The 14,976-nt window shown below is 45.1% G+C and overlaps 1 protein-coding gene and 1 long non-coding RNA gene across 2 annotated transcripts in view; one reads left to right on the forward strand and one right to left on the reverse strand.

The window, feature by feature from the left end:
- The first annotated feature begins 1,033 nt into the window (after positions 1 to 1,033).
- Positions 1,034 to 14,976, forward strand: part of LOC109307124 — a 24,843-nt gene continuing 10,900 nt past the window's right edge. The window contains exons 1-2 of the long non-coding RNA XR_002100171.1: positions 1,034 to 2,429; positions 13,679 to 13,686. This is a non-coding gene — a long non-coding RNA (uncharacterized LOC109307124). The remainder of the gene's footprint in view (positions 2,430 to 13,678; positions 13,687 to 14,976) is intronic.
- Positions 1,768 to 10,897, reverse strand: GORAB (golgin, RAB6 interacting). Its single transcript, XM_019530818.1, has 5 exons — positions 10,787 to 10,897; positions 10,280 to 10,598; positions 7,246 to 7,347; positions 6,508 to 6,648; positions 1,768 to 3,808 (listed from the first exon to the last, which is right to left on the reverse strand). The coding sequence occupies exons 1-5, from the start codon at positions 10,848 to 10,850 to the stop codon at positions 3,343 to 3,345; spliced, it is 1,092 nt and encodes a 363-aa protein (XP_019386363.1). The 5' UTR covers positions 10,851 to 10,897; the 3' UTR covers positions 1,768 to 3,342.

Here is a 14,976-nt window from a genome sequence, read left to right on the forward strand (position 1 = left end):
CCACCGCTGCTGCCGACTGCCCTGTAGCTGGAGTAGAGCTGCAAAAGCAGGTAAGCAGCAGGTGGGTGAGGGGAAACAGGCAGCAGGGGTCAGGTATAAGGAGCCAAGGGGGCAGGAACAAGCATGGAGAGCAGGTGGCAGGCAGCAGGGCAGACAAGTGGCAAGGGAGCAAGGAGCAGAGGTCTGGCCCGTCTACCCCACCACTACTTTCCCCATCACAGAAGCAGGCGGGATGAATTTAAAACAACCTTCCACTAATTAGATTCTATCCATGGAAAATTATAACACATTACATATAGAATCTAGTTATGGGGGCAGGAGGTCATCTTAAATTCAGAGTAATCTTGGATTTGGGTAAATACAGGATTATAATTCAGTCCTGTGGAAGGGAACAATGGGACTTGGGTTCCTAGTGCTTACGTTCTTTTGAAGATTTCTGAGACAACACTCCCTTGTTACTGTTAGTCGTTGACAGACTTTGCTACTGATCAGCTTCTTACAGTTCTCCAGGGACTTCTTCAGACACATTCCAGCTTGTCGGAGGTTCAGTGTTCATCATGTGCGTATGTTATTCATGAACACTGTTATAGTTAGACACTTCAGTCAAATGGTATTGCTTATACTGCCTGAATGGATAACACAACCGTAATGAAGAGTAGATCAATTCACTGGGCTTTTGATTTGCTTGGGATACAACACAGTAGCTTGTAGAGAAACAAGTTAGAGCAAGATCAGAAACTTTTAATAATGCCCCCCTTTTTCTCATATGAAGATGGATCCTTAGCCATGACATTACTGCTAGAAAGTTTTCACTTTCGTAATATATAAACATGGGCTGCTTGCAGATGTAAAACAAAACAAAAAACACTTTAATGGAAGCACCATGTTACTTTAAACTGGCTTTGCATGTCAGTGCCTCAGTGAGGCTTTTTGGTGCTTTTAACTAAATCTTGAATTAAAATTTGGGGGGTTTTTTTTGGTTTTTAACATCCGATGAAGCCATGAATTATATAGAAAATTATTTATTTAACTGGAAAGACCATGGCTAGGTATTTCTTTGTTTTTTAAAACTATATCTAACCAGTTGAAACTACAAAAAGGATAATGTAGCCCAAGGCTTTAGGAATGCAGGATCTTGCTGTTGAGTCAGCAAACAAAATGAATAAATGTGGTGCTTAAGTACTCTTACTGAGGTCTCTACTTTGTCAGCTGGTGCCCTACAATCACTGTGGCAATTTATAATAATGACATGAATAAGTGAGGCCAGTCCTAATTTCAGAATAGTAAGATCTCATTTTCATTTCTTTCAGGACTCTTTCCAAGAAAGTAAAAGGGGTTCTTATAGCAGTGTGGCATTACCATATAGTATCCTATATACATTAGGAATTCATATGATAGACCAAAGACTGTTTTTGAATTTGCTAACCTGTCATTTTGTATTTACCACAGTTATTGATAGCAATTGGAAGAGCACTTGGAGACCTTCTCTAAAACTCTGTTTCTCCACCGGCAGATACTTACTGCGGCCACTATAAAAAGGAAAATGTTTTACAGTACTGCCCCAGGTTGCAGTAAGTTGGAATACAGGTAAAAGGATGCAGCTCTAAAGGATTTTGTTTTAATGTTTTCCTTTGAACAGTCACCCTTAAGGTTCTGGTTTCACACAGAGGGAGGTTTGCCAAATAATATATTTAACTCTGCCTTATAAACCTTCTGTGGAAAAACAGTCTATTCAAAATGGTAACTGAAAACAAATAAATCACAAAAGAAGATGCACTGATTTATTTATTTTTTAATAAAATGAAGTGACAGTCAGTTTTCAATCATTAAAGTCAGAAACAACTGGTCCATGTATGTATTGTGTGACATTATCCCAGTGATCTATCGATGAAGTGTGCCAGGTGTATCGCATGTTAGAGAAACACACAATTCCATAATGAAAGGCTGTCCTTTGCCACAAAGCATGCAGCTCTGAAAACTGTCATTGGATTTGCAAAGCACAATGGGTGCCTACACATGTGCTTCTGGGTGGTGGGGGCATTTTAATTAGAGCAGCTCCCAGGACCAGTTGCAAATAAAACACCACAGCAACTTGTTTATTCAGTGTCCCACCATTTTGAAGCATGGGACACTGAATACGTGAGACACTGTGGCACGCTGGAGCTTTCTAATTAGAATGCTCCAGCAGACGCTATTAATTGAGTCTCGTCTGACATGTTCTAATCAGAACACATCAGAGCACATGTATAGGCACTCGATGCTTGGAGAGGTCCTCCTATTCCTGTGTATTTCCTCACCTGGTATATATTTTTTTTAAATTCCTCCAAAACCAACAAGGCAAATTAGCCAGATATTGAAAGGCTCACAACACATTCTTACTGCAAGAAAATACCTTAGCTTTAGTCTACTGAACATTACAGAAAGCATTTGTATTACAGAAAGTGTTGTATCAATGCCAATTTGCTTTCTGTGAATTTAAGGCAGTTATCATGGTAACGGTAATTAAAAAACTACTTAGAACAGCATCAGCCCCACCAGTGTAGTGTTTCTTTCCATAATGACTTTCATTTATTCTACCATCTACTAAGTTGTGCCACCTGAAATTTGCGCAAAGTTATAACTGATGCTGTAATTCCATAAATAGGCCCCACAAAGCCAGATGTTGAGAATTTTACTATAATTACTTCTTTTTAAAATGATAGTTACAATAAAAATCTTAGAGAGACAGCTTTGCCATTTTCAGTAACATTCCAATACCCAGTTTTACACCCATTTGTAAGATTACCACCTATGATATCAAAAAGAAGGTGACTGATGTTCAGGACCCAACTAGGTTTCAAAGTGGTTGGAAACAGTCAAAGCAATTTGTTGACACATTGAAAGAAAAAGTGTCATATTGCCACAAAGGGAAAAAGAGCACAATCTGCAATAAAACCTAATCTGACCCAACAGCTTCTCAAGTAGGTACACAACTTCTCTGAACAATGTTTGGGAATTTTTATGAATTTTGTAGTCCTCCCTTTTTATAAACCACATTTCCCCACAGCACCATGATTAGTCCGACATCAGTAAAGATATTTGGGGAAAACAGGCCTACTGAACAAGAAATGATTCGGACAAATACAACCACAAGTGAAGGATGCTGATAGAAGACCACTACAAATAATCATAAATCAAAATATGTACAATAATAATAATAATAATAAACGACATACACAAAGGAAGACAACTTAAAAGGACTGCACACTACTGAAACCACGGAAGCATAAGGATAACCTACTGCATGCAAGTATGCAGTAAGGTATACCATCCATCACAGGCTACTCTATATGAATACAATAGTCATGTATCAGTGCAAGCTGGAGAGTTGTCTTGGGTAGCGTTCACTGTTTGGTTTTGATTGTCCATATCTGAAAAGGAGTTGTTACAGGAATTTTCAGGCTGTATCACTAACTGTTCTATCCCAGAAGCTTCATGGTCCATGCACTCATTCTCCTTTGCTGTAGCATGTGGAGCTGCATTTTCTGCACCAGTCTGAGACAGACTTTGTACCTGGGCAGTCTGTCTCACTGCTTCTGTTTCCTGCTGTTGCAGCATCCGTTCTACCTCTATCTCAAGTTCCAGATTTTCTTCGTCCGCCTCCACCTCAAGCTGCTTCATTAACTCCTCCAGTTTCTTGGCCTTACGGAGTTCATTCTGCTGTATGATAGTGCAAAGGTGCTCAGTGAGATGCTCCTTGATCTCAGTCTTGCGTTGGAGATCCAGCTTTGCTGCTACATATTCTGACTCCGCCTTGTCATATCGCTTCCTGCAAAAATAGGATTTCTATTATGCTATTCATCCTGAAGACTCACAACATAGTTTACAAAAAATTAGATGCTTGAATGAATACTTCATTTGCCCCTGAAATGCAGTCTCCTCTGAGATGGATTATGACGCACAGAACATCACACGGGAACATTACTCAATATTTTTTAAAAAGAAAGAAAGAGACATTATGCCAACAGAAGAAAACCAGAGCATTAAATTCCCTGGTTGGTACATTCCAGAAATTAGCTCTCTAGCCCAAAATATAGAAATGGAATAAATGCAACACTTATTAGAATAGTTTTAAGAGATGCTTCACATATTCCAATGTGCAATTAACTGCTCAGAAAGCACCAGAATTGATTCATGTTTAAAATTTACTGATCAGCAATCAAAAGATGCAAAGCTATTAAAATTGGTAGTGTTTCCATTTCAAATCTTCTCTAAAAAGTGTGCTTTCCCATCTTTGCAAACACCCACACAAAGTGACTTGTGATCATTGGGTGGTGAGGCAGTCTATTTTACAACTGTTGCATAGCACTGGATGCAGAATTGTGTCATAAGTGCAGACCATGCTTACAATCCTCATACTGTCATGACAAATATTCTAATAAAAAGTGACTTTTTTATATTTACTGAGATAACTAAATATAGCACTTAGTTAATGTGAATATACCAGCATCAACACAGTACAGCATTTTCAAACATGATCAAGACAGCTATATATTCTAATCAACTAGGGCAGGGGTTTTCAACCAGGGGTACACGTTCCCTTGGGGATACTTGGGATGGCCTCAGGGGGTACTTGGCAACTGGCACTGCCACCACGGTCATCAAATCAGCAGCAAGAGACCCCTCCCCCCCCCGCTCATCAACTGGTTGCTGCCTGCCCCACACCCACCCTGCATTGGCCACTGCCCCCCGCCCCAGCTCAACTGGCCACTGAGGATATACTGACCCAAAAAAGGTTGAAAACCCTGAACTAGGGGAAAGATATCAGAAACTGGGAGTGTCTCTATGCAGAATGACCTCATCTTATACCTTATGACAGAGTACATCCTTAAGTATAATTTTTTTTTGGAGAGATCTGAATAAACAGAGGTCATCTTCATAAAACTAGATTCAGATATCTGATTATCAAACAACAGAATGATTCAGTGGTCCTTTTGTTGGTTTGAGAAAATAGAACAAAATGCAGAAGCATGCCTCAGTACAAAATAACTGCACAACACTGTGCCCAGATGCAACACTGTCTCTGACAGAGACATGTCTGTAGTGTCCATAAAATGGCCACTTCTGTTTCCCTCCCTAAGGAATTATAGATTATATAATGAAGGACTTGACTGAAGCACCCATGCAGTGAGCAGAAATTAAGGTTGCTGTGGAAATTTTTGCCTAAGTACAACCTCTACCTGCATTCAGTATTTTTTTTTTGGCATATCCTATTTATATATATTTCATTCCATGGCAATAGTCATATGCCCCCAACTGTGCACACAGAACTATAAATACTGCATATCTTGGCTCCTAAAAAATAATTTGGACTTCAGCCTTAAAACACAAGGTAAAGACTTGAATAATTACCTAAAAAGGCACTGTTTAAAAAATACAAGATTTTTGCAGTGGATGGTACAGTCTATAGAACTAAATCCATGAGTAACTTGTTTTCCAAACTCTGAAAAAAAATGGCTATACAGAAAAACAACAAAATCATTAGGTATTTTAGACCTTTGCCTTCCTTTTTCTACACACCTTGTTTTCTTCACATTTGTTATTGAAATATCTTCTCCAGTAAGCATGAGGTGGTTCTTATGTATGCTATTCTACCACTGTGAATTTAAAATGCAATTTGAATGAGTATCAGTTTATTATTGTGATAAGCTGACATAAGTTTATAATTTCTGAAGAAGTGTTTTTAAAGTCTCACTTCTCTGTTGAAGATATGAAATTGACAGATTGCCCAGAATGTGTTGAACTGGTAAAACTGTCAGCCAGTTCCCGACACATTTTAAAGTATAACTAGTCAATAGAAATCCTTGATTTTTAGCTACCGCTGGTATTGATTTAAAAGCTAATTACCATGTTTATTGGCCTGTGGTCAATGTATAGCAGAAGTCATAAGGAGAATTACAAGTTTAAATACACTAAATAGCAAACTCAAAACCACAACTAAACACCACTATTTCATTAAATAGTTCTATAAACATACTGATGTTTATATACTGATGTTGTGGTTTACCCCTGGACTAATGAGGCATTCTGATTAATTTTGTGCACTAAAGGGAATCACCAAATTGGCAATCCCTTGGTAAAAGAAAATCCTACTAGAATGATTAAAAGAACACTGAGAAGACCAAGTCTGAAGTCACCTAACTTTTGGTCCCAGAACAGAAAACCACTTCAATATATGCGAACCTCCTTAAACCCAATTCAGTCTCATTGACCGAAACAGAATTTAGGTGTTGTCTTAAACCAGACTTTGGTTTTAAATGGTTCAGAAAATACAATACATGCTGTTGGCTGCTGTTGTATGTATTTAACACGCCCCCCACCCCACACACACATTTTTTTTTTTTTTTATTAAAGGAAGAAATAGCCCACCTTCTGATAACACAGCAGTGCTTGTGAGCCATTCTTCAAACAGATTTTCTTCATAGGCTTTTCAGAGACTACTCCCCTGCTTTCCTGTTCATTGCTTACCGAGCATATGAATAGTCCACACTGGCCTGATCTATTCGGTTCCTCAGGATCCCAATGTCAGCAGATACCATGTCATCCAGAGCTTGTAGCTCCTTTTGGATCCGTTTTAGTTTCACTGTTTCTGCCTGAGTTCGTTTTGATCTGGAAAAAGAAAACACCTGTTTTAAAAGCATCCTATCATAATCTAACATGCTATGTTTTAATTACAGACCCACCAGCTTCTTGCTGGTTACCCAAATGTGTCTCTTTTGTTATGCTTTCTGATCTTTCTTTTCACATGCCTGGGGATCAGAAAAATCTGCTAAGGTTTAGACTGCTGAGAGATGCAACAAATTGTTACAAAAAACTTCATGACTCTGTAGCTATACAAACATAGCAAAACCTCTCCAAATTTATAACCTTTCTTCATTCAGAGTCAAAGCTGGAATATTTAACAAGCTAGTATCAATGATGTGATCCTGTCCCATCTTCTAAACAGAAGCCCAATTCATTCATATCCATATACCCCTGCTTCATGTGAAGGTAGTTGGTGACTTGATATTGGTCTTGTGCCCCCACTTCCCCACTGTGTATTCAATTGGAACTTAAAGCTAATTTTCTTTTATCAGACTAATTTTGCATCATGCAGATCCTTTTGAAAGGATTACAAGACAGTTTATAAGACACTCAAATGAAGAAGCATTATGAGACTTGGGTAATAAATATTATTTCTATTTTAGTGCAGAACAGGTGCCTCACCTCTCAGCAATGGCTTTGGCCAGGAGTGCCTTTTTGCGTTTATTCTTCTCTTCCATCAACCGCTGTTCCTGCTGCAGGACTTCCCATCGAGATTTCTCCTGCCTGGTCATTGATAAACAAACAGAGTTATCAGTAAAGGCTATTCCTTTCCTGTCTCTAAGCCAGCAGTCAGATTCTCCTTGTTTCACTTTGTTGGTTCAGTGGAAATCCTTGATGTGCACTCCAAGGGCAGATCAACACTTTGGTTCCATGGGCATCAAAAAGGTACACTGTTGTGTTAGAAATGTATTAGTATAAGGAGATGGTCAACAAATTTAAGTCTGGAAATACAGGCAAGGGTTTTCTATGAAACGAAGAGCTTAAGGTTAATTCTTCCTTTAACTAGGCCTAAACATCGCTTACTAGACTGAGGGCATATAGAATCTGCCTAGAAACAGGTGGGATCTTTCACTCTAAATTGATGCATGTCAAGCAATAGACTCTAATCCCAATCCCAGAGAATGATCGATGGTTTCAGATAAGAAGCGACAAAAATAAGAGGCATTTGAATTTGTTCAAAAAGGATTGAAGAAGTCTGCATGTTGCTCTTCCATGTGTGCACAGACTATTCCCCTCCCAAGCACCGTCTGTTCTGAAGTCTCCTCAGCCGAAGGTGACACCAAAGTAAACACAGCTGTATTATTTTAAGATAAATTTCCTTTCCATGAAATGAAATTTACCTTAAATCAGGGGTGTCAATCTCATCTGGCAAGCCAAAAGAGTGGCTTGGGACCAGCCCATGGCCAGATCAGGCCCAAGGACCCCCTGATCGGTGGCTGCTCCAGCCAGTCTAGAACCCACACTGTATGGCATAGATCCCAGAGAAGCCAGAACAGGCACTGCATACAACACAGTCTGGCTGGAGCAGCAGCTGTACTACATGCCATGCACAACCTACTCCAGCAAATGAGGGACACGTACAGCACACAGTAGGTATGAGCACCATGTGCAGCACAGGTCCTGAACTGCCTGGAGCAGATACCACGCAAGGTGTGTGTCCTAGAGCAGATGCCATGTGTAGCACAGTCTAGCCAGGGTAGCCACCACATGCAGCACCCATTCTGGGAGCCCCACTGCACACAGTGCAGGTCCCAGGGCGGCTAGAGTGGCCAGTGGATCAGGTATGGGGGAGTGGGAGGAGGAGGAGATGGGATCTGTGGGATGGATCCAGCCTGTGAAAGCATGTCTGCACCATACCCCATTATGGGTCTAACTAGACTCGGGGCAGCACTGGGGGCTGGATGCTGGGGCTCTGCAAGCCAGATCAAGTCAGTGCACCATAGGTTTGATACCTCCACCTTAGACTTCCCTATTTGAGACCTAACGGCCAGCATGGAAAAATATTTTATAGCAGGGCTGCACAACTTCAGTAGCCAGGGGCTGCATACTGTTTCAGTTGCATGGCCTGAGCCACATGCCAAGTTCCCTGGAACCTCTGTTGCATGTAGCACCTGCCCCCTCCTTTCTCTGCCTCAGACTCCCTTCTGCCACCAATGCAAGCAATCCCCCTACCCCTGCCAACCCCATTCCTGCATGAACAGTGGGAATCCCACACCCAAGCCCCCTTACTGCTGTGTGAGCAGCAAGCTCACTGAGCCTCCCATCATGCTCCCCTTCCCCAGAGACTCTAGCTGCTACACCCTTGCAGCAACTGGAGCAATGGGGGAAGTCGCAGTTGGGCAGGGTACAACCTGCAGGCTACACTGACGGCAGGATGCAGCCTAGGGGCCAATGGTTAGACAGCCCAGTTGGATAACAAGCTATGAATTCATCTTAATTGGACAAAATAGTTTAATCTATTTTCCAATATAGCTGCTGGTGGCTAAGTGTCTTTTTTTTTTTTTACCCCAGCACACCACATCATATTACCAGGGTGAAGTTTCATCTATCTGCTTTACAGGAAGAATGATGAGAATACTATGCAGTACTAGTGCTGTCTTAGTACTAGTTCTAAGTATCAAGAACAAGACAGTACATGGATATATTCATGAAAAGAAGCCCAAGATGTAACACGTGTACAAACACAAAAAAACTGTCTGTCTGTCTTAGTACAGCATGCACCTTAGATACCCATCTTATATATATACACAAGAAAAATAATACACATACACACACACACTTAATACAGCTAACCATTTATATAACATCCTAATCAACATCAAAGGAAGGTGGAATTTCTTTTAGTAAACCGCTATCCAAAGTCTGAATCAGAAACACAAGAACTGGTGTACTCCATGAAACACAAAGGCCATCTAGGTCCAGGACCCTTCTCCGATGCTTAGCAGCAGCAGAAGCTACAGGAAAGGAGTACAAGAAACCCTATGAAGGGCCAAAGTAGAGGTAACTTGAGCCTTATGAGGGTCTCATCCTAACCCTACCAGTTACACTTCTCCTTAAACTTTGAAACGACAATTTGGTTCCTTTCTTTCGGAGTTTAAGATCTTGTTGTTTCTAGGAATTCAGAAATATCTAGAAACAAACATGGACAAAACAGTTATGGTAAACAAAGACAGCCTGTTTCCAATCTGGCTGGCTAAATTATCAAAACTGAGCAAGTCACAAAAATTATTCTGATTTAAAGAAATTCAGGGAGGATCGTGAGGTCTTGTGCGCTGGCTCCAGTACATGGAACTGGTCTGTAGGTCTGATCCAGCTCAGCACCCCTCACCTGGCTCAGGGGCCAGATGAGTTTGATACCCCAGCTCCAGATCTCATGGCTCCCATCCTGCAGCTCGATCTGCGTAAAGTCCATTGAAAACAACAGGCCTCCTATCTGTAAGGATCAGATCGCAGGACTTGGGCCTATGTTAGATTTCAACCCAAGTCAGATAACGAACCAAAGATAAGCACGAGGGAAGTGAGAACATTGCTTATTTCCCCCCCCACCAAAAAAAAGTATAGCATGACTCAGTGTTAAAGCTTCGGTTTAGCACACCCCAGCAGGAGCAAGTGAAGAAGGAAAAAAACAATCCCTCTCTTTCACAAACTTACTAACAATTCCACTTTCTTTTTCTCCAGCAGCTTTGCAGGGAGGCTCGGGGCGTCTTCCGTGCCGTTAGGGCTGTCCAGGTCCAGGTCCTTGTGCGGGTGCCCGGCATCTTGCTGCCCTGGCTCTGCCGGTGGGCAGGGACCCCCGGGAGAAGGACGCGGCCGGGGCCCGGGCCCGGGCCCGGACAGCAGCTGCTCGGGAGGCGCGGAGGGCGGCAGCCCCGGCCCCTGGCTTTGCTGCTGAAGCGCTCGCTCTCGCTGTAGCTGCTTGCGGCCCTTGCCGGCCGACGGGGGCCGGCGCGGGGGGTCGCGAGGGTCGGCAGGATCTGCTCGGGAAGAAGGACACGGCGCTGAGGGAGGACCAGGTGACTGCCGCCAGCGCAGCCTCCCCCCCACTGTCGCGCCCGGCGGAGGCGGGAAGGGTTGCCCCGGACACCCAGTCGCGGCCCGGCCCGGAGCTGGGCTGACGGGCACCACCTCCCCGCGGCCCCTGCCCGGCTCCGGCTCCCGCTACCTGCGCGCTGGCCCCGCAGCCTCCGCAGCTCCTGGTCGGAGAAGCCAGCCCATCCCCCCGCCATGGCGCCGGCGCCGCTTCCGCCTTCCGCTGCCACGTCCGGGCCCCGCGAGCAGGAAGCACAACTGGCAGCCCGGCAGGGCCTAGCGCGTTGCCATGGGCACAGGGGCGGGTTGAGACCCGCGGGGCGGGGCTTACAGGGAATCAACTGGAGGAGGGGCGTTCGCAGGGGATGCTGGGAGGGGGGAAAGGTGGGAGCCGGAAGGAAGCAACCGGGAACGGCGTAGAAGAGGGTCTGTGCATGGAGGGCGGGGAGGGAACTTGGGGAAGGGTTTGCCCCAAAGAGTGAGGCAGGGATATGTGCCCAAGAGCCAGAAAGGGACACGTGATGGAGAAAAGGCGTGGAAAGGGTGTAGCTTGGGGGAAACAAGCCAAGGAGTCTGGGCCTGTGAGAGCACACACTAATTAGCCGCCTAGCACATCTTCCCCAGGAAAACTCGAGGCTCAGCGAGTCCAGAACCACTGGCAAAGGACCTGCCATGCTGGTGCGCGGAGGGCAGCCACCTGCTGTTACCACCGGTTTCTCTGAGCTCGAGTGGCAGCGCTGTGTGCCCACCCACATGTGGATGCCAGTCTCCCTGTTATAATGAATGAAACCCTGCAAGGAGATTAAAAAAAAAAAAGAAAGCTATCCTAAGTTTCATCTCTCATTTTAGTCTAGGTCCCAAATGGGCCCAAGGAGCTAAACAGCAGTGTTTCGGTGTCATGCACACACACAATCCCCCCACACTAGAGAATAATCCCATTCGGGTTCTAAGGTCAAGCACTCAGTAGTTAGGAAATCCCAGAATTAAGGTTAGAGTTAAGAGGGCTAATTAAGATATAATTAAAAATCTTATCTATATGCATTGTGATCACAAATTAAGCTATCATAGTATTTTTTGCACAGGACTCCTACTTTAAATCAGTGCACAGTCTGGACCTCCTCAGGGGATGAGGTAGGTGTGCGTAGTGAAGGAGACTTGTCTGTAGCGGTTCCTCATTTTGTGTGCAGTGTGGGGGATACTGAAGCAGATGGAGCAGGAATAATAGGAAGAGAGAAGGTAGGCTCCTAGTTAAGGCAGATGAATGCTAGCTTGAGGGTTTTTCAGTGATCATTGCTACTTGTATATGTCCCTTGTTTGGTGGGGGGGGTGGTGAGGTCTTGAGACAGCAGTGTCAGATTTACAGAAATTCTGCGCAATGTTTTCTAATCCTGTACTCAGAAAAATCAATCTCTTGGATAGCCAAAAAACAAAAATAAATTACCAGATACTTGTGACCAGAGTGTGGGTGGCAAATGAGACCTGGGGCTACACAATGATAAGGAGAAAACAAAATACTGATTCAGTACTTAGCAAGTGAGCACTGTCCCTCCTATGGACCAAGTGAGCCAGGGTCACAAGCAGAAAGGAAAAAACCCCCACCCATAAATATGAGATCATGTAATTAAACCCCGTAACATAAATTTGTCCTCTTCATGCATATCCATTATGTTGCACAGGTAACTTTAATTCTGGTTTTTCCTATTTTGAGTAAATGGTTTCACTACCATGCTTTTTCAGCACGGGGGTGGAGGTGTGCATGCGTTTGTGCGTGCACACGTGTTTTCAAACAGCATGAATGAAATTTCAAGGTATTTTAGCTAAAGTGTACTCGCCTCTTGTATGCATACTGGAGAAATGCATCATTCATTTAACCACATAACAGTCCCAGTTTCTTACCCAATGTTGAAATTTAGCCTTTTTTTTTTTTTTTTTTTTGCACATTAAGTCAGTGGTTCTCAACCTCAAGGCACCCCTCCATGACTTGGGAATTGAGTGGCACTCCATTCAAAAGCTAATTTATTACAGTACTTGCCTCCTTGCAGAGGGCAGGTAGTGTGGGCAGGAGAACAGCCAGACAGGGAGAAGCTAAGCCTGCCCATATCTGCTTATCCCCTTGCACCTTCACTTATTGCCTCATACTTCCTGCAGTACCCTTCTAAAGGATCTTGTGTTACCCCATGCCTCAACACTCCAGTTGAGAATCACTGGATTAAAGTACATGAAGCACTTAACCGTATAGCATTGTCCAGCCCCAATGTCTACTTGGAAACTCAGATGTTAGCTGTTAACTCCATGGTGTCCAACCTCTTGGTCCCACAGGCCAGATGAGGTACACGGGCTCAGGCTGTGCACCAGATCCAACATGATGGTCTGACCCTACATGCCTGGATGCAATGAAGCTATGTACTGGCATACAAAACCATTGTATCTGGCCTGCAAGGCTCCTCATGGGTCCAGAAATTTGGCAGCAGGGGAGTGGCAATAACATTCCTATCACTCTCCCACTGCCAAGTTTCCAGACCCTTAGGAAGCCCCATGAGCCAAAAGATACGCCTCTGTGGGCCAGATGTGGACCATGGGCTGGGGATTGAGCACCCATAGGTTAAACTGCATAGTTATAGTAAGTGTTTCCTTTGTAACTAATTGTACTCTTTTTAACTGCACTAGAAATAGAGAAAGGCAATCAACTGGCAAAAGGCTGCTATTGGAAGCCTTGAAAAACTGACAGGGACTAGTTATTCAAAGTTGGTAATACCAGAGTATGGTAAACAATTAAATAGTTATATACACAGTTTAAGTTGATAGTGCTCTAGATCAGGGGCGCCAATTCTCTAGATTGGGGTGCTCAGTAGGCCTGTGTAAAGCAGCAACTATTCTCTTCAGATTTGACCAATTCAGAGGGACAGCAATTCAAAATACTGTGCTGATTCGATCTGGCCAATTTGGATGCGAAGAGTCGGATATTTGGCCACTGAGATTTGGGTTCCTCACGTGCTCAGCAGCCGACCGAGAAGTAGACCAGAAGTACTTCTGGTCTACTTCCGGGTTCAATGCAGAGTGTGTGGGGGGGGCCGTAGTACTCCCCACCCCACCCCAGCTTGGCTGCAGGGGGACCCCGGGTGCCCCACCAGACCCAGGAGGCACCAGCTGCCAAGCTAGGGGTGGGGGGGGGTTCCCCCATAGAGTCTGTCGCCAAGCACATGGGGGACCCTCCCATGCTCCTGTAGGATGGTCTATCTGCCCCACCATCTCTGCGTTCACAAGCCACGCCTGGCACCTCAAGGTACATAGAAAAAACATATAAAACTGTGTCTATGGCAGATCATCGAATCTCTTCAAATGGTTTTTAGAGGCGTCAGATTTGTTTCAGAGAGATTAATGGGTCTCCTGGTTCAATTTGGAGTTGGAGAATCAACTGTTGAATTGGGCTGAATCTCCTCCGAATCGAATCAGTGACTGAACAGGCAGCAGTCCTCGCCACGCTGGACACAAGCTGCCTCCAGCTGGTAAGTTTGTTGTGGTGGGCAAAGAGGGGAGGGAAGGGGCATGGTGGGGGCAGGCAGATCAATGCCCCCACAGTGAAGGAGGGATTGGGGCTGGGACAAAGCTGTCCAACTGGGGCAGGAGGGTACGGGACACAGGAAGGGGGCTCCCGCCATGTGCTGCTGGTCCAGGAGGGCATGGGAGTGGGCATATGCACCCAGATCTGTGTGGGGTGGGTGGGACCAGGCTGCACTCTGAACGGGCAGCAGAAGGCACTGGGAGTGGGGGCTATGCCTTTCCACTGCCTGCCCAGCCTCCCTGCACTTCCCAGACAAGCCGCAGTTTTGCCCCAGCTGGGTGAGCAGTGGCAGGACATGAGGGCGGGCACATGCACCTAGATCGGAGCGGGGCTGGCTGGGCAGTAGAAGGCGCTGGGAGTAGGGGCTATGCCCTCCCGCCGCTCATCCAGCCTCCCTGTGCCTCTCGGATAAGCTGCAGCTTTGCCCTGGCCGGCCGACCAGCGGCAAGGCATGGGGTTGGGCGCATGCACCAGGATCGGAGGCAGGACCGGTGGCAAGGGCTATGGTGAATTTTAGGGTGGCTGCAGCCCATCCCTGTCCCCATAACCCCTGCTCCACTGTGCTCTGTGGGGCGGGTGGAACCAGGGCTGGGCTCCAGGCTGTGGCTGGGGCTAGCCATCCGGAGCGTAGCCCTGGCTCCACCTGCCCCATGGAGCACAGCCCAGCAGTGGGTGGCTGGGGCTAGCCTCCTGGAGCACAACCTGGCCCAGCCCACCCCACACAGATCCGGGGGCACACGCCGGCTCCCACACCCTTCCAG

The sequence above is a fragment of the Crocodylus porosus genome, unplaced genomic scaffold, assembly GCF_001723895.1.
Source record: "Crocodylus porosus isolate Cpor-Errol unplaced genomic scaffold, CroPor_comp1, whole genome shotgun sequence".
Classification (NCBI taxonomy): Eukaryota; Metazoa; Chordata; order Crocodylia; family Crocodylidae; genus Crocodylus; species Crocodylus porosus.